The 26,501-nt window shown below is 49.0% G+C and overlaps 1 protein-coding gene across 1 annotated transcript in view; it reads left to right on the plus strand.

The window, feature by feature from the left end:
• Positions 1-25,898, plus strand: part of KCNC1 (potassium voltage-gated channel, Shaw-related subfamily, member 1) — a 55,319-nt gene extending 29,421 nt beyond the window's left edge. The window contains exons 2-4 of the mRNA XM_006865799.1: positions 14,795-15,728; positions 22,357-22,545; positions 24,524-25,898. Coding sequence (XP_006865861.1) covers positions 14,795-15,728; positions 22,357-22,545; positions 24,524-24,588 — 1,188 coding nt within the window. The 3' untranslated portion in view covers positions 24,589-25,898. The remainder of the gene's footprint in view (positions 1-14,794; positions 15,729-22,356; positions 22,546-24,523) is intronic.
• The last annotated feature ends 603 nt before the right edge of the window (positions 25,899-26,501 follow it).

Below are 26,501 nucleotides of genomic sequence, written 5' to 3' on the forward strand. Positions count from 1 at the left end.
GGGATATGTTTGCCTTGGTCTCCCAGGTGGTCTACAACATTCTGGGACTAAGGTTCTAGGTTTCTAAAAGTCTAAGGAATCTCTGATTCTAAGAGTCGGGTGCAATGGAAAAGGAGATAGAACCAGGTCAGGCTTGCTTGCTGAGGGTCAGAGGTGGGATGCCTATGTGAAAACGGAAGCAATGTTTTGAAACATTACCTTCTTACTCTCTCTCTATTATTTCAATTAACCATCACAGCCATCCTGAGAGGCAGAGAACTGTGCTCCTCCTTACTGATAAAGGAATGAAGGTCAAGAAAAGGGCAATGACTTGTCCAAGGTCACCCAACTGAGCCTGGCCTAAAACTCAGATTGTCTGACTTAAGGGTCCTCCATTTCTACTCCAACTGCTGCCTCCTTTGATCTGGGATCTAGAAGGTGGGTGAGACCTGGAGAGCAGAGAGGCTTGGGGGTGGGTGTTTTAGGGGGAAAGGTGAATACTGCATAAACAAAGGAACTGAGGCCAAGATGCTAGAAAGCCCACCTTAGAGCCTGGTCCTGGCGTTTCCGGAGAACCTGACCTTTGTCTCCAACCCATCCTGAGAGCTCTGCAGCCTTGGCAGGTCCCCTTCCCTGACTGTGACTTGGAGCAGTTTTGTAAACCCCTCTGAGGGCCTCTTCTGCTATGGCATTGTGAGTTTCTAATAATCATGTTTCCACAAATCCAAGGCCCCATCGATGTAAGACATGCGGTTAATTCAATAGCAACAGCTTGGGGTTATAGGGGTAGAGAAGGTAGTAATACCTTCAAAATGTATACATTTAATGGCATCATTTAAATTCTAAAATGTGAAAGACAGTGTGCATCTTGGAACGAAAGCAAAATGGGATCTGTCTCTTCAGGACTGGCCAGCCCAGCTGTTGGGGTGCCATTCCTGGATGTGACCTGGGTTTAGGGTTGTGAGGTAAATTCTTGTCTCTTTGTCTCAGAGTCTGAGCTCCCTGAGGGTTAGGACATTGCCTTTTCTGGCCGTGGCTTCCTGTCACCCCCGCCTGGGTTCTGGAATCCAGGGGATCAGTTTAGTGGAAGGAGTCAGTTCGGAGTTGAGCCAGAGCACAGCGCTGTCTCCCACAGGCCTCCCCTCAACTGGCTCATGGCCTCTTTCCTACTTGCACCCTGCCCATTCGCTTTCTCCCTGACAGGGACCGCTCCAGGGAAAGAAGCACGCCCCTAGCTCGTGTGTGAGTGACCATCCATGGCCACAGGAAAGGCTTAGGGCCCTGGGCTGAGTTTTGACTCAGAAAACATGTATCCACAGTGCCCAGCTGGACCCTGATTTCACTGGGAGGTGACCCTTGCACACACACACACACACACACACACACATATGTACACGCAGACACTCACACATATACATCACCTCCATATCTATTCCTTTACACACACACCACTCCAAACATGAGGGGGCTTCAAACACTCCATGGAAAATGGAATTAAAAGACAATGGAATTTTCCCACAAACTTTTGAAGCCCCCTCTTATTTTAGGGCAAGTCAGAGTATTTATTGCTACTAAGGTTTCAGTTCATATCTGCTTGGGTTTACTACAAACAAAACATGTTTAAACATGTCTTGCTGATCAGTGGATGGCTTCACACAAGTTCTCTCAGTAACCCACTTGTCTTAGTCTCATTGGGGAACCTTCAAAAAAGTCCAATTAGACAGTGGCTTCCAAGGGGGTCTCCTGAACCAGTTAAATTCAAGGCAAATAGTCCTGTTCCGAAGGTTATGGTGAATGATTTTTGGGATTCCAAAGGGATCCAAAGGGATCTTGGTGGTTTTATTCAAAAGACACAGGATGATCATGGGGGCTCAGTGGGGGAAAGTTTTAAGGAAATCGAAGACTGCATTGGTGACCAGAGAAGACTTGCCTCCTCAAAGTAGAGTTGACCATGATGACATAAATGGAGTAACATTTCTGGGACCTTCATTTACTGATGGGCACAACTCAAAATGAGGAGAAACAGTTGCAAGCATCCATTAATAACTGGAACATGGAATGTATGAAGAATGAATCTAAGAAAATTGGCAGTTGTCCAAAATGAAATGGAACACATAAACATCAATATCCTAGGCATTAGTGAGCTGAAATGGACTAGTTATTAGCTATTTTGAATCTGACAATCACGTGGCTTCAATGTGTCAGGAATGACAAATTGAAGAGGAATGGTATTGCATTCATCATCAAGAAGAACATATCCAGATCAGTCATGAAGTACAATGCTGTCTGGATAGGTTAATATCCATACGTCAACAAAGAAGACCAATTAATACCACTATGATTCAAATGTACTCATCAACCACTAATGTCAGTGATGATGAAATTGAAGAATTCTACCAATTTCTTCAGTCTGAAATCAATAAAACATGCTATCAAGATGTATTGATACTTACTAGTGATTAGAGTGCATAGCCCAAGAGACAGTTGTTCAAACAGAACAAGTGAATATTGAATGGTTTAAAATTTGGAAAGGTGCATGCCAGGATTGTATTCTTTCACCATACTTGTTCAGTCTGTATACTAAGCAAATAATCCAAGAAGCTGGATTATATGAAGAAGAATGTGGCATCATGATTGGAGAAAGACTCATTTATAGACTATGGTATGCAGAGGCCATAACCTTGCTTGCTGAAAGCAAAGAGAACTTAAAATACTTACTGGATGAGAATCAAAACCACAACCTTTGGTATGGGTTGCACCTTGATGTAAAGAAACAGAAATACTCACCACTGGACCAATAAAGAACATCTATATGAATGGAGAAGAGATTTAAGTTATCAAAGACTTCATTTGCCCAGATCAACCATCAACACTCATTGAAGCAGCAGTCAAAAAAAAAACACGTATTGCATTAGAAAAATCTGCTGCACTAGACCGCTAAAGTGTCCAAGAACTAACATGTCAGTTTGAGGACTAAGGTGAGCCTAACCCACACCATGGTATTTTCAGTAACCTCATATGCATGTGAAAATTAGATAGTGAATAAAGATGACCATAAGAAGAATAAATATATTTGAGTTACGGTATTAGAGGAGAATATTAAAAGTACCATGGACCACCAAAGAACAATCCAGATTGCTCCTTGGAAGTCAGGATGGTGAGACTTAGTCTCTCATACTTTTGACATATTGTCAGGAGGGACCAATCCCTGGAGAGGGACCTCATGCTTGGTAAAGTGGGGAGCATAGTAGCAACAGCAATGGGCTCAAACATAGTAATGATTGTGAGGTTGGCACAGGACTGGGCAATATTTCATTTTGTTGTGCATAAGGCCTCTATGAGTCAGTGCAGACTCAACAGCACCTAACAACAACAGAGTGCAAAGGTTGGAAACAAAGAGGAAGGATCAGTACTTGGGAAGTATGGCCTTGGTGATGGAAAAAATGCTGGAGATTACATGACAGAATTTTGCAAGACCAATGACTTATTCATTGCAAATACCTTTTTTAAAACAACATAAAAGGTGACTATACACATGGACCTCACCAGATAGAATACACAGAAGTCAAATTGACTACCTCTGTGGGTAGAGACAGTGGAAAAGCTCCAACGCCAGGTCAGGGGCAGATTGTGGAACAGATCATCAATTGCTCTTACACAAGTTCAAGCTGAAACTGAAGAAAATTAAAACAAGTTCCACAAGAGATGATATATGACCTGGAACATACCCCATCTGAATTTAGAAATCACCGCAAGAACAAATTTGATGCTAATCTCTGAAGACCAAAAGAGCTGTGGGATGACATCAAGAACATCATACAGGAAGAAAGCAAAAGGTCATTAAGAATACAAGGAAGAAAGAAAAGACTAAAATGGATGCCAGAATGCTCTGAAACTTGCTCGCCAGCATAGAAATGATAAAGCAAATGGAAAAAATTGATGAGGTAAAAGAGCTGAAAAGAAAATGTCAAGGGGCAGCTTGGGAAGACAACATCAAATATTATAATGAAATGAGCAAAGATCTGGAGTTGGAAAATGTAAAGGAAAGAACACACTCACCATTTCTCAAGTTGAAAGAATGAAGAAAAAGTCAAGCCTTGACTAGCAACACTGAAGGATTCTTTGGGCAAAATATTGAAGGATGCAGAAAGCATCAAAAGAAGATGGAATGAATACACAGAGCCATTATACAAAAGAGCAATGGTCAATATTCAAACATTTTAAGAGGTAGCATATGATCAAGAACCTGAAGGAAGAAGTCCAAGGTACATAAAGGAATTGGCAAAGAGCAAAGCTCTGTGAATTGATGGAATACAAATTGAAATCCTACAACAAACTGATGCAGCACTGGAGACATTCATTCATCTTATGCCAAGAAATTTGGAAGACAGCTACCTACCCAACTGATTGGAAAAGATCCATATTTGTGCCCATTCCAAAGAAAGGTAACCCAACAGAATGCAAAAATCATTGGACAATGTCATTAATATCACATGCAAGTAAAATTGTTCTAAAGATAATTCTAAAATGGCTGCAGCATTACACTGACAGCATTGCCAGAGGTTCAAGCCGAATTCAGAAGAGGCCGTGGAACGAGCAATGTCATTGCTGACGTCAGCTGGATCTTGACTGCAAGCAGAGAATACCAGAAAGATGTTCACCTGTGATTTATTGGCTGGGCAAAGGCTTTAGACTGTGTGGATCATAACAAGCTATGGACAACATTGCAGAGAATGAGTATTTCAAAACACTTAATTGTGTTCATGAGGAACCTGTACAAAGACCAAGAGGCAGTCATTCAAAAAGAATAAGAGAACACTGAATGGTTTAAAATCAGGAAAGGTATGTGCTATGGTTGTATTCTTTCACCATACCTACTAATGAGCAAATAAGCCAAGAAGCTGGATTATATGAAGAAGAAATGTGGCATCAGGATTGGAGGAAGGCTCATTAATAACCTGCAATACAGATGATACAACCTTGCTTGCTGAAAGTGAAGAGGACTTAAAATACTTACTGATGAAGATCAAAGAACACAGCCATCGGTCTGGGTTGCACCTTAATGTAAAGAAAACAAAAATCCTCACCACAATAAATATCATCATAATAAAGAAAAGATTGAAGTTGTCAATGACTTCATTTTGCTTGAATCCACCATCAACACGCATGGAAGGAGCAGTTAAGAAATCAAATGACGTCTTGCATTGGGCAAATCTGCTGGAACAAGCTGACCTCTTTAAAGTGTTCAAGAGCAAAGATGTCAGTTTGAGGACTAAAGTGCACCTGACCCAAGCTGTGGCATTTTCAATAGCCTCATATGTATATGAAAGTGGACAATGAATAAGGAAGATTGTAGAAGAATTGATGCGTTTGAGTTACGGTGCTGGACAAGAGTATTAAAAGTACCATGGACTGCTAGAAGAACAAACAAATCTGTGTTGGAAGAAGTACAACCAGAATGCTCCTTAGAAGCCAAGATGGTCAGACTCTGTCTCTGATAGTTCAGAAGGGACCAGTCCTTGTAGTAGGACATCATGCTTAGTAAAATGCAGGAACAGCAAAAAAGAGGGAGACCCCAACGAGATGGATTGACACAGTGGCAGCAGCAATGTACTCAAGCATAGCAGCATTTGTGTGGTTCCCGCAAGACTGGACAGTGTTTTGTTCTGTTGTATATAGGATTGCAATGGGTCTGAACTGACTCAATGGCACCTAGCAACTATAACAACAGGTTTTCAGTTACTGGAGTACATATACAAACACTACCCTGTACATTCCCCATACACAAACACAAACACCACACCCCCTTCTTACACCTCCCATACATCACATGCATCAACCACATCTCACATATCTCCCTATACACACACACACCAACCTTATACTTATGCCTGTGCACACATACTGCCCCATGCATACATACATCTACACACATGATCCCATACATTCTTCATGCACAGACACCATACAAATGTTCCATACACACTCACACACCACCCCCATACAGATCCTCATACACACACACACCACCCCATACATAAACACACACAACACCCTCATACATATTTCTATACACACATACACAACTTTATATATGCATACATATATATATATACACACACACACATATATATATACACATGCACACCATCATCTATATATATATATATCCATACATCCCATATATATGCCCATATACACACACATTTCTATCACTTGCATTAATTAAATGCTGGTACGCTACACATGGAATCCTGGTGTGGCATTGTGGGTTAATGCACCCGACTGCAAAGCTGTTTGAACTGCAAGGTCGGCAGTTCAAACTCAGCAGCTGCTCCTCAGAAGCCTTAAACAGGGTCGCTATGGATCAGAACCAACTCCAAGGCACTTCACAACAACAGCACCGACAACACTACACATGGAGTCCTGGTGTGGTGCTGCAGGATAAGCACTGGACCACAAGGTCAGTTTGAACCCTAAGAACAGTGGTTCAAACTCAACCAGCCCTTCCTCAGAAACCCTATTCAGGGTCGCTATGAGTGGGAACCAACTTGATGGTAATTAACAACAACAACGCTGCACACAGCAGCCACTTACACAAACCTTATACACATGCCTAGGGTTATATACACAAATGACACACCTCCACTATGCATGCACGTACTGCACAGTTACATGCAGACTCCCAATCCTTCCCTCCAGATGTGCACCCACACAGACATGTTCTACACACACACACACACACACACACACTCCCTTAGGACCAACATGGGCAGCTCCTCCCCACACACACCCTAAGCAGATGCCAGTGGAGGAAGATTAGTGAGGAAGATTGGAGCCAACTGAGTGCTCAGGAGCCAAACCTGTCAAGATTGATGGTGAAGGCTTTTATTGGTGGATGAAAAAGAAACTGGACTCCAACCAGAGCTCTAACCACCCTCCACCCCCCACTCCTGATCCTCCCTCAAAACCTGCAGCCAACTCAGCTAACTGTGGGCATACCCTGCCTAAGGAAGTCCAGACGAATCTAATTCAGTTTCCAAACCCAACTCAACTGGCAATTTATTTAGGACAATTGGCCATGCCGCCCGCTCTGCATCACTGACTCCACATGGATTGAGTCAAATGTTGCACACACCCGCTGGGCAGATTTAATTAGGCAGGAAAACTGACCTGGAGTCTCTGGGGGCCTGGGGCCTGGACACCAGCCAGGGCTCCCCCGATTAGCCATCATATGCCCCCACTGCCTGTGTCCTTATACTATCTCAGAATCCTGGCAAAAGGACCCAAGACCAACCCGCACTTTACTGATGATGAAAATGAGCACAGAGAGGGGACATGACCAGCCAAGGTCACACAGCAAGTATTTGGCCAGATCAGGTATTGGTCTAAGACCCATGTTACAACCATTGCCTGTTCTTGAAACACCAGGCTGCAAGAATACAGATTCCCCTACGGCGAACCCTGCACAGTTCCAAAACGCAAGCACAATCTTCTGAAGATGACTTTGGCATACATAATTGATAAATGGAAGTCATAGCACATATTGGTCATTTTAATAGAGAGCAAATTGCCTTGCTGATTTATGGCTTCAGGGGTGGGGTTATGATAAAAATATCTTGGTGATTTATAAAACATCTTCTTAAGTCAACAGATCGTTAGTAGGTTTGTCTGACTTTGCAGCCAACAGCCTCACCACCCTGGTTGTCATGGGAATGGGATGCCTTGCTCCGTTGCTATGGCTACCACTTTCTAGAACACAATTGGTGGGTCTCTCACGGTTTGTGATTTGGTCCTAGGGAGAAAAGAAAAAGCATAAACTACCATCTTGGGCTTATGCTGCATTGTGAGATCTCACCTTCATTGTTTTGAAATTTCACAGAGTGGAAAAGCTGGCCTGGTCCTACCTGTGGAGGGACTTGGCTGCTGCAGGGCTAGGGCAGAGCAGTGACATCATGACCTCCACCCGAACCAGAGCATACCGAATGCTTAGTAATGTGTGTGATCAATTTTCATCCTAGAATAGCATGTGATGAGAATAGCTGTAAGTATTTCTTACATTTAAAATCTTTCTACATTGCATTACAACATTATTAGTAAGTGAGCAGGAGCGATTTTTTTTTCATTTTTCTCTTTTTCCTTTAATTACCACTTCGCTCTCAAAAAAGTCATTGCTATAGATCCACAAATACTACTTACCACAGTATTGTAGCTTAAACACCAGAAAAGCTGACAGAATCAGTGACTATAAAAACACCAGCAGCAATGAAAACAACAGCATGTGCTTGTAACTTGTACAGATGAAACCACATGACTGGAAGTGTCATTGCCATTGAATCACAATGACAGCTCTGACCGGGAGCGCATTGTTGTTGTTGTTGTTGTTACATGCCGTGGAGTCGGTTCCAACTCATAGCGACCCTGTACAGGGTTTCCGAAGCTGTAAATCTTTACGGGAGCAGAACGCCTCATCTTTCTCCCGCAGAGCAGCTGGTAGTTTTTCAAAAGAGAAATTAGCAGAGTGTTATAGTCATGTAAAGACAAAGGAACTGCAGAAAGTTCATGAAAAAACAGAACTGAAAGATAATGGAATTTTTCCATGAACTTTTTCAAGTCCCCTGTATATTGATGCATGTAAGCCGAGCTTACAAAAGAGTTTCTGTTATAACTAACTACATGGATATTGTTGTAAAAACATAACAAATTTCTCATGAAACACTGCACAAAAATCTTATACACTTTTTGGTGTCACCCCCTCTAACAACATCAGCCAGTGTGGTTTGTACCCCCGCCCCCCGCCCCCCGCCATCCCTAGTGGCGCCACTGGGTGTAGACAGGTGATTGGTCTAGCAGGTGACAAGAATTAAGGGAGCCCATGGATGAGAGGCAGGGTCTACAGATGGGAATAGGAGTCCTGGTGTGGTGCTGTGGGTTAATGCACCAGACTGCAAAGCTGTTTGAACTGCAAGGTTGGTGGTTCAAGCTCATCAGCTGCTCCTCAGAAACCCTATACAGGGTAGCTATGGGTCAGAACCAACTTGACGGCACTTAACAACAACAACAACATGGATGATAGGCAGGGCCTACAGATGGGAATGGAGTCCTGGTGTGGCGCTGCAGGATAGTGCACTGGACCGCAAAGTTGCTTTGAACTGCAAGGTGGGCGGTTCAAATCCCTCAGTCACTGCTTGGAAACCCTATACAGAGTCACTATGAGTCGGAGCTGACTCAACGGCACTTAACAACAACATAGAAGGGAAGTCCAGGAGCTGGCATTGCCCAGTGGACAGGCAGTCTGTGGGCATCAGGGGCGGCAGAGGAGCAAGGCAGGTGGACTGGAGCTGTCCAGCCTGTGGAAGAATAGACACTGAGTCAGCTACCACACGAGGCAGGGCAGAGGAGTATATAAGGGACCACCAGGGCAGAGGAGGGATGGAGGGATCTGTAGGTACTCAGCATATGTGTGCTGTGTGGTTACCACTGTGGTATCGGCCATATGCTCTGAACGTGTACACACACGTACTATTGGTGTATGCTTGGTGGAGGGGTGTGCCTCATGGTGCAGCACCTGGCTGTTTATGGTGTATGGTGATGAGATGTCTCAGTAAGCTCTAGTGTGCACCTTGTGTTTCATATGCATGTGTGTAGAGACACTCTGTTGTAATGTGTACTTAGGTACTGGGCAAGGTATGTGCTCTAGAGTTGTGTGTGTCTGTGGTCTGTGAGTGACTGTCCCATGCCCTCTGGGTGATGGGTTTGGAGAAACAGCTCACATTGGACACAACCCAGGGTCACTGTGGAGGCTTTTTCCAAGGCCAGGGGTCAGCAGATCTCAGGAACCCCCAATCCCCATGTACGTATCCCCCACCACAACTGAACTCCCAGAACAAGTTGAATTCCTCGGGGCCAGTGAGGAGGTGAGCCAGGTAAGGACATGGGCCAGGCCACCCAAGGGTATTATCATCATTGATTCCCTGGACAAGGTGCAGGTAGCATCTCTGTTTCCAGGCTGCTCTTGTCACAGGTGTTTGTCTTGGGCAACAAGTCTAAGGGGAATTCAGGTGTTGCTGGATCCAGGCTTCACCATCTCCCTCACTGCAAAAGAGTCTGGACTGGGTTCTGGGCTCCAAGATGGGACTTGTCAGGCAGAGCCAGGGACCAGTGAACCCAGTGAACCCAGTGAACCCAGTAGCTTGGATGGCTCTGGTAGTGGAAAGAGCGTATGTTCTGGAGTTAGATCAACTGGTCTCTGACCAGCTTTATGGCCTGGCATCCTCTCCCTCCTTGGTACAATGGGGGTTATGGTAGCCCATCTCACTAGATTACTGTGAGCACTAAAGGCACATAGTAGGTCCTCAAGCTCTGGCAGTACTTCCCTCTCCTTCCTGCCCTGAGCTTGTTCTGGAAGAGGGACAGAAGGAAGCGGAAGGGAAGGTTCAGCTAGGTGTGACCCCTGGTTTAGCTGCTATACCCTGTGGCTAACCTCTTAGCTTTTAGGCTTTAAGAGAGTGTGTGGGGTTAAGCAGGTCAGGGACACCTTCCCCCACAGCCCTTAAAGGTCCACTTAGACCCTGATGTGGTTGGGGCTCTGCCTGTGACAGATGGGCCAGCTTCCCCTGGAGCAGATGCCAGAGGTGCCCCTGGAACCCATGTAGGGCAGGGGACCCACCTCCACCTCATCCCTCCCTGGGAAAGAAGTTGTAGTGTCTGGCTCTCTGTCTAACTTCTGCCTACCCACCATCCCATTCCTTGTGGGCAGGACCCAGAGAGAAACAATCTGGGCAGGTGATTCATTGATTCACTGAGAACCAAGGTTTTTCCCACCCTAGTGTTATGGAGTTCTGGTGTGACTTTGTAAGCTAAGCACTGGACTGCAAGGTCGGTGTTTAAACTCACCAGCTGCTCCTCGGAAACCCTATACAAGGTTGCTATGAGTCGGAAACAACCTGATGGCACTTAACAACAACAAGTGTTATGTTATCCAGTGCAGGTCTGACCTCTCTCTGGGTCTCAGTTTCCTCTCAGTCATTTGTACTGTGAGAAGAACAAATGAAGTGAGACCTCTGAGGACCTGTGGGGCATCTGGGAGTTAGCAGGCTCCTGGGATATCAGTGCCGGTCTAGAATTCCCATGAGCCTCTAGCCCTGCAGAATCAGAATAGGAGACAGGTTCACTATCTCCCTAGGGCTGAATTTAGAGACTATTTGGAACATTTACTGCTCCCTCAGGGTCACACATGCCACGGGGAACCTCACCTGGAGAAAGTGTCCCAGAAGAAGGGGGATTTAGTGTGACATGGAAGGATGTTTTGCTAGCTGGAGTTGCAGGAACATTCTCTCATGGAGGGAACATGGAAAGGAGAGAGAGTCTGTGCTCAGAAATGGCAGCATTTCATGTGGCAAGAATGAGGGCCTGTAGGGAGAGGACTCTGGGAAGTCGAATGAGGAGGCCAGGCTGAGGGGGTTGGGCTTTTCTCTGGGCAGCAGGGGACCACACCAGAGCAGGCGGGAGGACTGGTGGCTGACATGGAGCCTAGAAATCGGTTCTCCTTGATTGTACTGGTCCTGCTGAGAGACACAGTTACGGATGCACATAGGGCGCAGAGGAGGTGGGGTTAGTGAGGAGAGGAGGGGCCTCCTATCTCTTGCCACTGGCCAGGACCTCATATTTTATGGTGAAAATCTATAACATAAAAATTGCCATTTAAACCATAGTAAGAATTCAGTGGCATTAATTCACAATATTGTACAATATTCACTATTTCCTAAACTTTTTCATCATCCCAAACAGAAACCCATTAAGCAGTGATTCCCTATTTTCCCTCCCTCAAGGCCAGATAACCACTAATTTTCTTTCTATCTCTCTGCACTTGCCTATTCTAAATATTTCTTAGAAGTGGGATCACATACTACTTGTCTTTTTGTGTCTAGCTTCTTACAGTCAACATAACATTTTCAAGGCTTATCCACAGCATAGCATGTTCCAAAATTTCATTTCTCTTGTTGGTTGGAGACTATTCCACTGTATGGATAGACAACATTTTGTTCCTTCATTCATCTGTTGATGGACACTTGGAGGTTTCCACCTTTTAGCTACTGTGATCCCTCCCTGATTGGGTGGCAGGCTTTGTGGCCCTGTCAACCCAGACAGGATTGTCATGTGTTTTAGGCTGGGTTTTCTAGAGAAGCAAAATCAGTGAAGCTTATATATGTGTATATAGAGAGAAACTTTTATCAAAGAAATGACTCACACCATTGTAAAGGTAGGCAAGTCCCAAGATATGGGTCAGATGAAATAAGATCAGCAGGTCGGGCAGGTAAGAAGACAGGCTGCTGACGACTCAAGTTCAGATGTGAGCCAGGTGCAGGATTCAGATCCAGCAGAAAAGCAGCAAGCTTTGTGAAGTGTTCCATCTATTGGAAGCAGGCCACACCCCCAAGGAAATTGATTGACTACTCACAGCAGATCTCATCCTGGAGTTGATTCTATTAGCTCTCATCCTGGGGGACCACTAATTCTTAACTGCCAAACCACTGAGAATCCTGGCCCAGTCAAGTTGACACAGAAACTTCACTATCACAGCATGATGCTTCCAAATTCCATACCCCCGCCTCCCCAAATCAGTGTACATTATGGCAATGTGTAAATGATGCTACAAGGTGTGGCTTTGACATTTCCTGAAGTTGTCTATGAAGGCAGCTCAGGAGAATAAGATGCCACCCACTCCAGACTGTAGTCCTGGGCTGCCTCCTGGCAGATGGCCCTGCTCCAGCCATGGATGGTCTTGACCAGGCAGAGAGAAGGGGGCTTTGGAGGAGTGGTGAGAGCATGCAGGGAGGAATGACCCCCTGGGGCTGACTGGTCAGAGATCCATCTGTCAAGGGGAAGGCCAAAACAGGAGGAGCTTTCAATATGTTAGAGTTCCAGGGACACCTCACTGGAGGCTGTGAGAAGAGACCTGGCCCAAAATTCAGACTGAACTTTGTCTCTCATACTTCAGACATATTGTCAGGAGGGACCAGTCACTGGAGAAGGATGTCATGTTTGGTAAGGTGGAGGATCAGAGAAAAAGAGGAAGACCCCAGCGAGATGGATTGGCCAAGTGGAAGCATCGATGGGCTCAAGCATGGCAACAATTGTGAGGTTGGCCCAGGACCTGGCATGTTTCGTTCTGTTGTGCATAGGGTCGCTATGAGTCAATACTGACTTGATGGCACCTAACAACAACAAGAGGGCTTGAAACTCAGTCAGTTGCTTGAGTACACCTCCTGAGGTACCCATATCTGTTGGAGACTAAACAGGCCCAGGGAATCATTATATGGAGTTACCAAATCACACCCTTTTCTCCAGGGAGCTCAGGACTAGAGCCGTTGTTTCTGTACCAGCTGGGTTATCCTGGCATTGCTTTCTCACAGGTGTGGTCCAAATGCAGCAGGTACCACCTATGTTTAGGAGGCCTTAGTCCCCCAGCATCTTCTTCCTTCTTCCCACCTGCACACTACCTAGGATCTGGCAAGAAGCACAAAGATAAGACTCTTGGCCTTTGAAGACTCCTGATGTCTGAAGCTTCAACACAGTACCTTGGACAAGTGATCGTTTAGCCTCTATTTGAATGCCTCCAAAGATGGGAAACTCATTTCCAGGTTTCTAGAAGGCTAGGGATTACACAAACAAACAAAAAACACATCATCTAGGGCCCTGAGGCAGAGAGATGTTGCTCCTTGGAAACCCTATACAGGGTCGCTAAGAGTTGGAACCGACTCAATGACATGTAACAACAACAAGATAGGCTCAAACTGGAAAGAGACCAGATGAGTGAGCTAGATGAGTGCAGGCAAGAGAACAGACTGGAGGAGGAAGGAAGAGAGAAGGGAGGTGTGGCTTGAATGGCCCTCTTGTAAGCTTCAGCCCCAGAAGCCATGTCACTTTTTTTGTCTGGTTAGTCAGGAAAATGCTCCAAAACTAAAACCAAAGCAGTTGTTGCCAGTTGATTCCAACACAGGTGACCCGAAGAGCTGCAGAGTAGAACTGCATTCCATCGAGTTTTCAGGCCCTTTCTTTCAGGGCACCTCTGGGTTGGTTTAAACTGTTCATCTTTTGGCTAACACGTCATGCCCAAATCATGGTGACTTCAGACAATTCAAACTTAACTTTCCACAGACATGATCTAACAAGATTATTTAGTGGATGCCTTTTCTTTCAGGGACCCAGGTTCCTTTCCTCTGGTGACTTTGTTGTCCCCTAGGGGTTCAGAGGCCTCTGTTGGGTCTTCCACGTTTGGCCAGCACTGGAAAGAAGGAAGGGAATGGAAGATTGATGGGCCGGGTCTGAAAGGAGCACCCATTTCTTTCGTTCAAATTCCATTGGCCTGAACCCCATCACGTGACCTCATTTAACTCCAAGGGAGGCTGGGAAATGTAGTTTCGTGTGTTCACTTGTTGTTTAAGTGCCGTGGAGTGGGTTCCGACTTACAGTGACCATGCATTGGGTTTCCCAGGAGCAGCCAGTGGGCTTAAATCACTGACCTTAGAGTTCAAACTAATCTTGCAGTCCAGCACCTTAATTCACAGCACCACACCAGGACTCCGTGCGTCCAGGAAGAAAACGAAATGAGTTAGTGAAAACAGAATAGTGTGTGCCATAGTCCCATAATTTCCCCTACTTCCCTACCCTAAAGGTAATCAGCTTGACCCACGTTAGGGAGGTGAGAGGTATTGTGCAGGCATCGTCCCCAGGCCAGGCCTTCTGCCTGGACCCAACATAGAGGGTAGGTGGGAGGGCCACCCCTCTGACACTGTCTGTTTCTCTCCCACAGTATGTGGCCTTTGCCTCCCTCTTCTTCATCCTGGTCTCCATCACTACCTTCTGCCTGGAGACCCATGAGCGTTTCAACCCCATTGTGAACAAGACGGAGATCGAGAATGTCCGGAATGGCACGCAAGTGCGCTACTACCGGGAAGCCGAGACGGAGGCCTTCCTTACCTACATTGAGGGTGTCTGCGTGGTCTGGTTCACCTTTGAGTTCCTCATGCGTGTGGTCTTCTGCCCCAACAAGGTTGAATTCATCAAGAACTCACTCAACATCATTGACTTTGTGGCCATCCTGCCCTTCTACTTGGAGGTGGGCCTAAGTGGCTTGTCCTCTAAGGCTGCCAAGGATGTCCTGGGCTTCCTGCGTGTCGTCCGTTTCGTGCGCATCCTGCGCATCTTCAAGCTGACCCGTCATTTTGTGGGCCTGAGGGTCCTGGGCCACACTCTCCGCGCCAGCACCAACGAGTTCCTTCTGCTTATCATCTTCCTGGCCTTGGGCGTCCTGATCTTCGCCACCATGATCTACTATGCCGAAAGGATAGGGGCCCAGCCCAATGACCCCAGTGCCAGTGAGCACACCCACTTTAAGAACATCCCCATTGGCTTCTGGTGGGCCGTGGTCACCATGACGACACTGGGCTACGGAGATATGTATCCACAGACCTGGTCCGGCATGTTGGTGGGAGCTCTGTGCGCGCTGGCAGGTGTACTAACCATCGCCATGCCCGTGCCCGTCATTGTGAACAATTTCGGGATGTATTACTCCTTAGCCATGGCTAAGCAGAAACTACCAAAGAAAAAAAAGAAGCATATTCCACGGCCACCGCAGCTGGGATCTCCCAATTATTGTAAATCTGTCGTAAACTCTCCACATCACAGTACTCAGAGTGACACATGTCCGCTGACCCAGGAAGAAATTTTAGAAATTAACAGAGCAGGTAGGAAACCTCTTAGAGGCATGTCGATCTGACCTTTTACTCCGCCCCCTGTAGCGATGATTCCAGATTCAGTCAGACTTCTTCCTTGGTTCCATGGGTGACCCAGGACTCCATGCTCAGTCTCGAGATGTGGGGCCTGGAGCCCAGGGAGATGCTGGGCAGTCGAATTCAGAAGGCAAGAGCCTCACTGGTGGTTCTGAGTAAGGAGGTTGATGCGGTTGGTCTTGTGATGTTCTAAAGAGACAACACATGTGGCCGGCAGTGTTGCTGAGGACTATATTAGCAGGAGCCCAAGGGGCAGAGTTGAGCATGAGTCTCTGACTCAGACTACTGACCTAGTGCTGGGGCAGGGTAGGGGCGGGAATGGGTGTGATTTGAAAACACCAGATGGCTTTTGATTTGATTCCTTACGCAGCTCCCTTCAGGCTGTGTAGATGGCAGAAGTGGTGTGTGGAATTTGGGCAAGGGGTCCCTGCAGAGGCAGAAGCACGGAGTCTCATCCCCCAACAGAGCCTGTCTCCATAGCTGAGTAGAATTTCTGCTGTGATTGCGGCTGCCTAGCTCCAGGTCCTTCCTAGAAGATGCCTCTAGCCCTCAGTAACAAGCTTAACTTACCCCATAGCATGCAGAACCAACTCATCTTCTACCACCACTCTAGAGTTTAGCATTGATCTTTAGGAACCTGTTGGAGTGACTTAGAGCTTTCACGTTGTCTGTTTGGGTTGATGGCTGAGTGGAAGTTTCTGGTGGCCTTCTGATAGAAGTGGCTGGTGAGCGAAGGACTAGAGAGGGCCACCACCCTGGCAGCTTAGACGAAAGTGTAACAGACCAGCAACAACCTCCCATTGAAGGTTCTCCCCATTTTCGATGTAGGGGCTGCAGCAGCAATACAAGAATCCCAACCAGTGCACAACCACATTTCCCATGAATTCACTGGGGGCCGGGGAGGGGGAGGGGGGCCATGCAACAATACTAGTCACCGTGGGATATATTCTAATATTCCATGGCTAGTGGTTTGTTATGGGACTATCTCAGTTTTATGAGAACCTGCTCATAGCACATAAAGTTGATCATGGGGCTCTGGTCTATAGATATAAAGCCCATAGTCTACCTCTACCCATGGAATACCATCGACTTATTCTGTGGACACAGGGATTTCAAAGGAATGGATGACCCAGAGAAGAATGACCACACTGAGCTGAGGAGTGCTGGGGTGAGTGGGAGGCTGGCGTGGTGGGAGGCTTAGGTAGCTATTAGCATATGACCCAGATGTATGCCAGGAGTCTGCAGGCTAGCTGGGCTCCAGGTGAACCATTTCCTCCAGGTGTGGATGGCCTCCCCCAGTGGATGATTGAGTCTCTCTTCCCTGCTGATGCTATCTTTGAACCACCACCCCATCCTGATCCTGATCCTGCTCTGGCTTCATCCCACAAGTACATAGTCACAGCAGTACCCCAAGAGCCCACATCTCTGCCTCTGTGGGCATCACAGCCTTTTCCCTCCACCCTCTCTTCCCCTCTTCCTGGAATCCCTGTAGGCACTGGAGAGGAAAGTGGCTATTGTCCTGGGCTAGGGCAGGGAGTGGGAAGGCTCTGAGAGGCTGGAACAGAGGGTCAGAAGTGGGGCAGGGCTCCACATTCACGGCATGGTTCCTGTTTAGCAACAGCCAGGCATGTGTCTGTGAAAGCCCCTGCCCCACCTCTGTGGCTTGGATGCCTGTCACTGAGCTGGGTCAACCTCAAGAGCCATCACCACGGAGCCTCCAGCTCCTCTCTGGGCCCAGCAGAAAGAGCTGAGTCTAAGTGACATCATTATGATGCTACTTGGGGGCCCCAGGCCCACCTGCCAAGGATCCCTGGTTTATTCCCGTCAAACCCAGACTGCTCTGCACTCCTAACCATTGAAACAGTATTATCCATGTTCTGAGGGAGCACACATAAGCACTTGTGCAGGTGTGCACACATACATGAGAGCAGGCACTGTTCAGATGGTCAGATGCCCTGGAGACATAAGCCCTCCTCCCATGCTGCAGTACATATTGCAAGCCCACACACTCCTTTTAGACTCCCCTTTTAGACCCCACAGCTCTTTCCCAGCCTTGGCAGTCCTGCCCCTGGGAGTCACCTGACCCTGACCTGGACTCTAAGGCCCCACAGTGCTGGGGCTCGGGCATCTCTACGGCTCAGGAGGTACCTCCCAAGCTGGCTCTCTGGGGTCTGATGCCTGATTCTCCTGCCTTTCTCCAGTCCCTGTGCTCTCTCCCCACCCCTTGCTCAAGTGCTCATTTCCCAGAGCTGGGGGAGTCTAGGGGGCAAATGACCCCAGGGAGGGAGCTGCTGGTGGTGTTCTGGCCTGACCACCTCATCTCACAGATCTGCTGAGCCTTATGCCTCACCAAACACTCCTCCACCAGCTTTTGGGCTCCCAGCTCAGGAGCTGGTTGGTAAAACTCCAATTAGTTACCATCACCAGTCCTTAAGGGGTGCCCCCTCCTCATCTCTGCCCCATTTGCCTCCTTTCTGTTTGCAGCTCTGGGCCTAGATGAGTGTGGAGTTGGGTGAGTTTGTGAGTGAGTGAGTGAGTGAGTGAGTGCGGGGGAGGCCAGGAGGAGGCAGGCAAAGGTGGTGGGTGGAGACCAGGCCCCACACAAATTGTGGGAGGTGAGATGAAGTCCCCGAGGACAGTGGCTGAAGCTTGGGGTTCTCCAATTTCACTCTAAAACCAAGCTGGGCTCTGAAAGCAGTCACACATACCCTCAGAGTCCTTCCAGCAGCCCCTTCCCTCACCCCCTCCTGAGCCTCAGGTCTGTCCTAGAGAAGGTTTGGTCTCCTGTTTGTCCTGGGAACTATAGTCTCTTGGGGCAGTTGTAGGGTCCCACAGGGGATTGCCAGAAGAAGCACTCCGCGGTACAGCCCAGGTCTGCCTGGGGCTGACTGCTCAGGAGAAGCAGTTCCTCCCAGAAAGGGGTCCAGACCACCTGCTCTAGACAGTTCAGCCAGCTCCCTGTCCTGCCATGTCCATTCACGTGTGTCTTGTCCATCTTTGCTCCTGTGATGTGGGTCGGTCCTTGAGGTTTCACTGTAGGTGAGCAGGGGTATGGCAAGGGGGAAGGGAGGGTGGCAGTGAGCTACAAAGAGGCCCCTTGCTGGACCCATTGGGAGTGCCCACTGCAGCCTCTGGGTCATCTTTGGTGGGAGGAACGGGGGCGGGGGGGATGGTGTGTGTGTGTGTTTCCTACATCATTCCCCTGTGGGGCTGCAGTGAGTGCCAAGGGCATGGTGGGAGGAAATGGTTTGGAGGGTGAGCGGGTTGGGGGCAGAGTGGAGCAGGTGGGTTGTGGGTTGTGCCCCTTCAGCTCCCCTCATGGCAGAACCTCTTGTGGGGCGAGTTTCTATAGAGACCCAGCTATGGGAGAGGCAGCTTGAGCCCTGAATGGGGTCCTCGTTGCCCCAGGCGGGATGAGGGGAAGTAGGGGAGTAATGAACAGAATCAAGTGCCAGACATGGGTGTTCTTTTCCGTGTTGTTCACATTCTCTTTCTCTCTCTTTCCACTAATCATGTCTCTCTCTCTCCTCGTTTTGTTGCATGACTTGTGCCGGTTCTCGTGATTGTACTCTGCTCGTGTCTCTCACAGACTGTCCCTATTTAGCCCGGGACGTTTTTCCCTGAGCCCCAAGCTGGGCAGACCCCACCCAGCAAACCCCCACCCCGCCCCAGTCCTGCGTGCGCCCCCCAGCGCCCGCTGCTGGTGCGAACAGTAAGTACATCCGGCGTTGCCTGGAGACCAGGGCTCTGCTGGCCGGCCACGCGGGTTCTCCTTGCTCCAAAGTTTTAAAAAAATGACCCTCTCGCGGACGCTCATCTCAGCCCATTTCAAAGCCTGGAAACCATCTCCGTAAGACGCTGCCATGCTGCCATTTCACCTTCGCAGGCCGGTGGGTCTAGTAGGGGCCTGGGGCCAGATAGGCAGGACTCCCAGCCTTCCCGGAAGAGGAGGGACCAAGACTTCTACTGTCATCTCATCCAAAAGACAGGTGGAGCAGAGGGTGGGGACTCTTGGGGAAGCTCACATCTCTGGCCTGTCTCCTAGGACCCCGAGATTCAGTGTTGACCTCTTCTTGGTTTCTCTTCCAGCTGAGAAGTGAGAATGCCTCAAGTCTCTTGAGAGCAGCCCCAAATCTCAGACAAATCCAAAAGTCCAGTGAGTCTGGACTCAGTCACCAAGCAAGATGTAAACACCCACCCAGTCACAGTCCCCTCCTCAAAGGTCAAGGTTTGAGAAGAGTTAGCCCCCGGGAGGGAAGGGTCCCCAGTTCACAGCCACCATAGGAATCCTGATGGCAAGTGGTTGCCCCCTGCCCCTAAAGGGAGAGTCAGCCCAAACTTCCGGCCCCTTAGAGACTTGGGGAGCTGGAAGTCCCAGGGCCAATGGCACTTGTGGGACACTTGGGGGGTGGCTCAGAGCCCACAGAGCTGGAGGAGGAGACGCAGGCTGCACCACCTCGGTGGAAGCAGAGATAGTGTGACTTGTACCCTAGACAGGAACTGCAGGCTGTAGATAGTCCTACTAACAGACAAAGACCAGACAGATAGCAAGTCCTTGCTCTCATCCCCAGGTGGAGATGCTGCCTGGGAGGACATGTTGTCTTCCCCTCTAGGAAACATCATTGGCTCCAAAATCCATCTGTTTCCTCTTCCTCCTTCTCCTCTTCCCCCAGAACCCTGCTTCCTCAGCCTAGAGGCCCTGGGGAAGGAAGACAGGGCCAGCCAGAGAAGTAGGCAGGTCCAGGCTAGTCTGTGAGCACAACTTGCCCCAGGGCCTCTCAGTCCCCCAGGCCCCAGAGAGGGTCCAGCCCCAGTCACGTGATGTCAGGGTTACCTTGGTAACGGGCCTTTCTGGTTTATAGTCAATGGGGAGTGAGGCCCATGGGGTTTGTCAAGAAATGCATTGTACGTGAAATGCTTTGCCATCTTGTAAGAGAGAGTTTTTTGTTTTGTTTTTTTAAGTTCCAAAACTATGATGGGTCTTTTTTTTTTTTTTTTTGATTTATGAATAAACCTGATTGGTCCATTTCTCTTTTGACTGACTGCCTCTTTGTAGTGACATGATGTGTACACGAGTGGTGATCCCACCTACATGCACGCTGAATGTGTGCACGCTGGGAAGGATCACTTCTGCGTGTGTTACATGATGTGAACAGGATCACAAAAGTGTCAAATCTGGGAGGAAATTGTATCCAGCTTTTACCCCCTCTTTAATCCTGAGGACAGCCTTTCTAACACGGTCCATGCCCTAACTGATTGTCTTCTTCCACAAAAAGGCTCACCCTTGAGGCTCTTCCTTTAGGTGAAGATTTGAGGAAGCAACAAGCCTTAACCTGGAAACTGAACTGGTACCACCCTGGCCAAAAAGATTAAGCTTTGAGGGCCAAGAATGTGGAGCGGGCTCAGTCCCCAGGAGGGATGGGGGCAGGGGCAAAGGCCTGTCAGAACAATTTCTTCCAGCCTAGGGGAGAGCGCTTTTCTCTGACCACACTTTCCTGTCTTCAAAGTGCCCCCAAACAACCTCCCAGGTGCCTTCTTCTCAGGTTACCGCAGAGGCCAAGGCTCCGTTCCTTACCCACCAAAGCCCATCAGCTGCTGTTGTCTTCAACACATCCATTTGCTCTGCTTTGCCAGGGACGCTGACGAGAGGAGACAGAGGGTTGGAAGCCCCTCCCAGCAGAGGGTTGGGAGCCCCTCCCAGCCCCGTGCCTGGCGGGGTCACCACCTCATATATTCATCCCGGTTGTGTTTGATGACCAGGCCCGTTGGGGCAGGGTGGGTGGAGGATGCTGGCTGGGTCTGTATGGGGGCAGAGTAGATTGTGTGGGGGCAGGGTATAATGAGTGCTCAGATTGGGTCTGCAGGGGGGCTGAGGAGTCTGGGTGACCAGACCTAGTGGGTGTGAGGATGGAGCATGTAGAGTGATGGATTGGACCCATAATGGATGGGGTCAGGGCAGGCCAAGTGATGAGATGAAGTGGGGGCGGGGGGATAGTGTGAGCCGAGCAGTTAGATGGGATCCAGGAGAGCTGATCAGTTGGGGGCTGTATGAGGACTGACCAGGCTGAGTGACCAGGCTGAGTGGCCAGACTGAGCGTGAATGGGACTAGGGAAACCTGAGCGACTGGCTGGCTGGGGTGGGAGGCGACAGGTTCTGGTCAGCAGTTGAGGTGTTCACAAAAGGCCACCTCTCTGGACTGGAATGTTTCTGAGTGTCTCTCTGTCTCCTCCCTGAGCTCTGTGTCTGCCCTGTGCCCATGACTGCATCCACACCATCCTCTCATTGGCCCGCCTTGGGCCCTGGGCCCACTCCCAGCACTGACTGCGCCTGCTGGGTCATCATCTACTCATCTTTTTGCAAACTTTGAGCAAACCCAGAAGCCTCTCCCTCCCAGCAATGTGGGCAGCCCATGGGCTGCCTGAGTGACCTGCTGCCCCCGCCTTGGCCTCCCTCCAGGACTCACCTGCTGTCCCGTTCTGAGGGACTGGCTGCCCTTTGCCAACAATGCTCCCTCTCTGGCCTGTCTCCCCCCCCACTAAACGGTTTTCAGTGTCTCAATAGCTTCTGCTTATATGTTTGAAGATTCCAAACTGAATGGGGAGGTGGCGAAGGCCGCGCTGGCGAACGAAGACTGCCCCCACATAGACCAGGCCCTCACCCCCGATGAGGGCCTGCCCTTTACGCGCTCAGGCACCCGCGAGAGATACGGACCCTGCTTCCTCTTATCAACCGGGGAGTACGCGTGCCCACCTGGTGGAGGAATGAGAAAGGGTATGTAGAGGAGGCTGGCATGCTCTGCATCGCCAGGGTCCGCCTCATCCTCCTGCAGACGGGTGGGTGGGTGGTGGGCGAGGGTCGCTAAGGGGCAGGCAGGCACACTGAGGGGGGCATGGAGTGGAGGGAATTGTGGGGGTGGCCCCTAGAGGTCTGAGTCTCTTTGTCCCAAGTGAATGCCAGGCTTCCAGAGATAACCTGAGTGTTAGTAGTGAGCTAAGGGGCAGGAAGAAAACATGAGGCAAAAGCAGTGAGTGAGTATCGAGCAAGTCAGAAGCAGCCTCTACTCTTCCAGACTGCTCCAGCAGAGACAGGTTGGCCTCACTGACCTAGGGAGGGTGGTGGGGTGAGCCTGGTCAGGCCTGGTTTAGCCACCCATGGGCCATGCTCCAAAAGAAGCATCCTTTCAGGGGACTCCACAGGCCTGTGGGAGGGGAGGCATGAAGAGAGAGGTGATTTCAGGGTTTGAGGTGAGACGAATGTCCTTGCAGAGGTAAGGTGTGTACCAGTCAGAATATTGCTAGCGGCAGATGGAGAACGTGCCAAGAGAAGGCGTTTCAGCAGGCCTCTGCAGGCCCTTGGGTTCCCAGTAAGCACAGGCTGCAACCCAGCTATGATCAGAAAGCCCCCTTGTGGTTGGTGAAAGCTGAGACCAGTGGTGGCCTCTGTAGTCAGTTCCTTAGGCTGACCCCCTGGGAAAAAAGACTTCCTTTAGCTTGAGTGCAGGCTGGAGAGAGGCTTGTGGTGGGTGGGTCCAGAGCACTCCAGCTCAAGGCTGCAGGCATTGGCCCAGACCTGGAAGGTGGAGAAAGCCATACTCAGCACTGTAGTCTGGCTGACCAGCTCCTGCATGTCTGAGAAGCCTCCCGTATTCACACAGGATGCATGCTGACTGGGGAGAGCAGGGCTGGGCCAGGAGCTAGGCTGTTTTCTGAGAGCAACAGTTGGTATAGCCTGTGGCCATTCACAACTGCTCAACTATTTGAAGTGGTTAAACACAGAACTCAAAATAAAAGGCAAAGGCCGAAGAGGCGAGATAGCTACACTGAGATGTGGGAAATCCTTCTGGCCGTGGTGTTTACTTGATGCTAATGACCCCACCTAGTGTGCCCACCTTCCTTGCCCTGCCCAGAGGTCCCTTGGACCCCAGTGCCACATAGCACTCCCGCATGGTGTGCTGCATGGTGGAGGGCTGCTGGCCATGGGGAAGGCCCCATCCTTGGCGCTGTCCATGGATGGGTCTGATTCCACACCCCCCACACCCCTCCCCACCCCACCCCCGTAGTTGGCTTTTACCAGAATGCCCAGGAGCAGGGACAGCCCTGGGGAGTGACAGGAATGCAGGCTGTTCCTAATCGCTGTGCCCTGCACAGTAAGGTCTCATGGGTTGCCTGTCTCCTTCGTCTTGAAGATTGGGTTGATCAGTGTGGCCTCAAAGAGCAGCCAGGGGAGTCTCTTTACTGTGCTTCCAGAAGCCCTAGGACTGTGAGAATTGTGAGACAGATGTCCCAGACCCCTGTAGCAGCCAGAGAACCCAGAGGCAAGCACTGCCCTTAGGTAATCCCTACTCCTCAACCCCATAGAAACTTGGGTATCAGAGTCTTTGGGAGACACCAAGATGAAATGCCCCCCCCCCCACATCCATCTGGCGCCCCTGCTCTCATGGAATCATGCCAGCCTCCAAGGACTTTGTTTTTCAGTGGATAATTCCGAGCCATAAACCATGCAGGTGTAAAAGTCCATGTACAGAGTAGGAGACAAGTTAGGGAATCCAGCCCATTGCCCAGGAGGGAGAGAAAGAGGCATGCTAGGCTGGCTCCCTGCATGGGCAGACCAAGCCAGCTGGAGAAGAATCTGCCTGCCTCTGCATGCGGCTGTTCTGTCTTCCCTCCTCCTTCCTTAAAAACTAAGTACCAAGCGGGATGGGAAAGCCAAGAAGAGAAGCTCAAGTGTTAATTGTATTCTTTACATACAGATCTTTGCAAAGAAAGCCCTGTCATTGCTAAGTATATGCCGACAGAGGCTGTGAGAGTGACTTGACCAGGCGGCTTGGCCGAGGACACTGGTGGCTATTAAGCATCTGGGTGGACCTGCAGCCCCTCCTCACCCTCGGACAGAGTAAATTCACGCCATGCAGGTTTGCCGGACGAGTCTGAGGGGCCCAGGCATTGTACTAGGACGGACGTAGCTTTTTCTACGGCCAAATGGTAACTGACCGTAGAGGATTTCTTTTCCTTCTTCTTTTTTTTTTTTTTAATATCTTTTATTTGAGGGGGGAGGGAGGAGGGATTCCTTAGCATGACTTGCATGAAGTTAAACAGAAAACCCAGCCAACCAAACCCTGCAACTGTATGATTACCTTGAACAACAACAATAACGAAACGCAAAAGTTCTCTATTTTCTTGCGAAGCTCTCTACTTTTACACACGTTGTTGAAGTCAGTCTGTAACGGAGCTCAGTAGAAACCTCTGCATTTCTAAGGGTGGAGGGAGGAGGGCTGGGATGGGGGACAGATTGCTTCCCTTTTTGTATATAAGAACAAGATCAACATAAAGGGCAATTGATCAGTCATCAGTCATACTGACCTCACCTTCATAGTTCATCTCATACGCGGAGACTGAGAACTTTGCTCCAAGTAGAATTACAGAAACTCGAACCTCTGCCTTCTTCCCTCTCCGTTTGGCATGCTTGTGACCCAGCGGACTTCACCCCAAAACCCAGACAGCAGCTAGTCTAGGTTGATTCTGTCATCTTATTGGTGTGTAGATCCAGTGTGATCACTTTTCATGACAAATTGTTCATAGTAAACAGTCAACACCATACGGATTTTCAAAGTGTTACTTTAAAACCAGGATATAGCGCACCAAAAGATCAGGACCATGGGAGGAACGACATCCTCCTCCACCTTTATTAAGGCACAACCTGGCATTGTATGCAATTTAGAACTTCAGAGTAAAAAACTGCATGCCCAATGTTATGCAAAGCGATTCTAGCATGAAATAAATTTTGTATCATGGTTTCTGTCTAGTCTAAAGCAGATTTGTTTTCCTGAAGCAATCAGGAGGCTTGCAGAGACACACTTCTGCATCTCGAATAAATATAGTATTTTCCCAACAGAAACAGAGGACAGTAGCTTGGCTTTGGTCTGATTCTAAAATTAGTGGGGGTGGGGGGAATGGATGATATTTTTGAAAAACACATGCTTGGGTCGAAAAAAAAATGCAACGTCTCGAGCTTTCCACCACAGCTCGCAACATTTCCTGGAAAGAGAATAATGATGCTTTAGCTCAACAACCCTCCCCCCTATCTGGGCCCTGGCCCCCAATAATAAAAAGCTGATTTTTGAGATGAAGCATGGATTTGGGTTTTTCTTGCCTTCAGGCATTGTTGTTTCTCGGTGCCCCAGCCTCTCATCTGGCCCCCTGTAGCTGGGCTACTCTGGTCATTAGAGAAGCATTAAGAGAATCCAGGAATGTACGGGTGGAAAGAGTCCCTAGAGGTTATGTAAGTCAACCTCTGACCATTTTACAGACATGACACCCAGGCCTAGAGAGGGGAATGACCCACATCAGCATGCCGGCTGCACTCTCACGGGGTGAAATCTAGGAAGAAGATGCTCTCTGAGCCCCCTCCGCAAGCAAGCCACACAGGGTAGCCTCTCAGACTGTAGAGCTTTTGGGTGTGGGGAGGGAAGCAGCTCTCAGAAGGGGTAGGGTGGGTGTACAAGGACCTGACCCTAAGACCAGCACAGCCTCAGAGGGTGGCTCTCCTGACCCAGCAACTTCTCCATGGCATCATGCCATATTGATGCGTCCTGGAGTCTGGCCATGTCGTCAGAGCTCCCAGGCCCCTCTCCAGACCACAGCCACCTCTCTCCTGAGGCCATTGATGGAGCCAGAGGCAGAGATATGACTGGAGATTGACGCCCTTACCCAGCTGTCCTCTGGACTCAG

The sequence above is a fragment of the Chrysochloris asiatica genome, unplaced genomic scaffold, assembly GCF_000296735.1.
Source record: "Chrysochloris asiatica unplaced genomic scaffold, ChrAsi1.0 scaffold00083, whole genome shotgun sequence".
NCBI lineage: Eukaryota > Metazoa > Chordata > Mammalia > Afrosoricida > Chrysochloridae > Chrysochloris > Chrysochloris asiatica.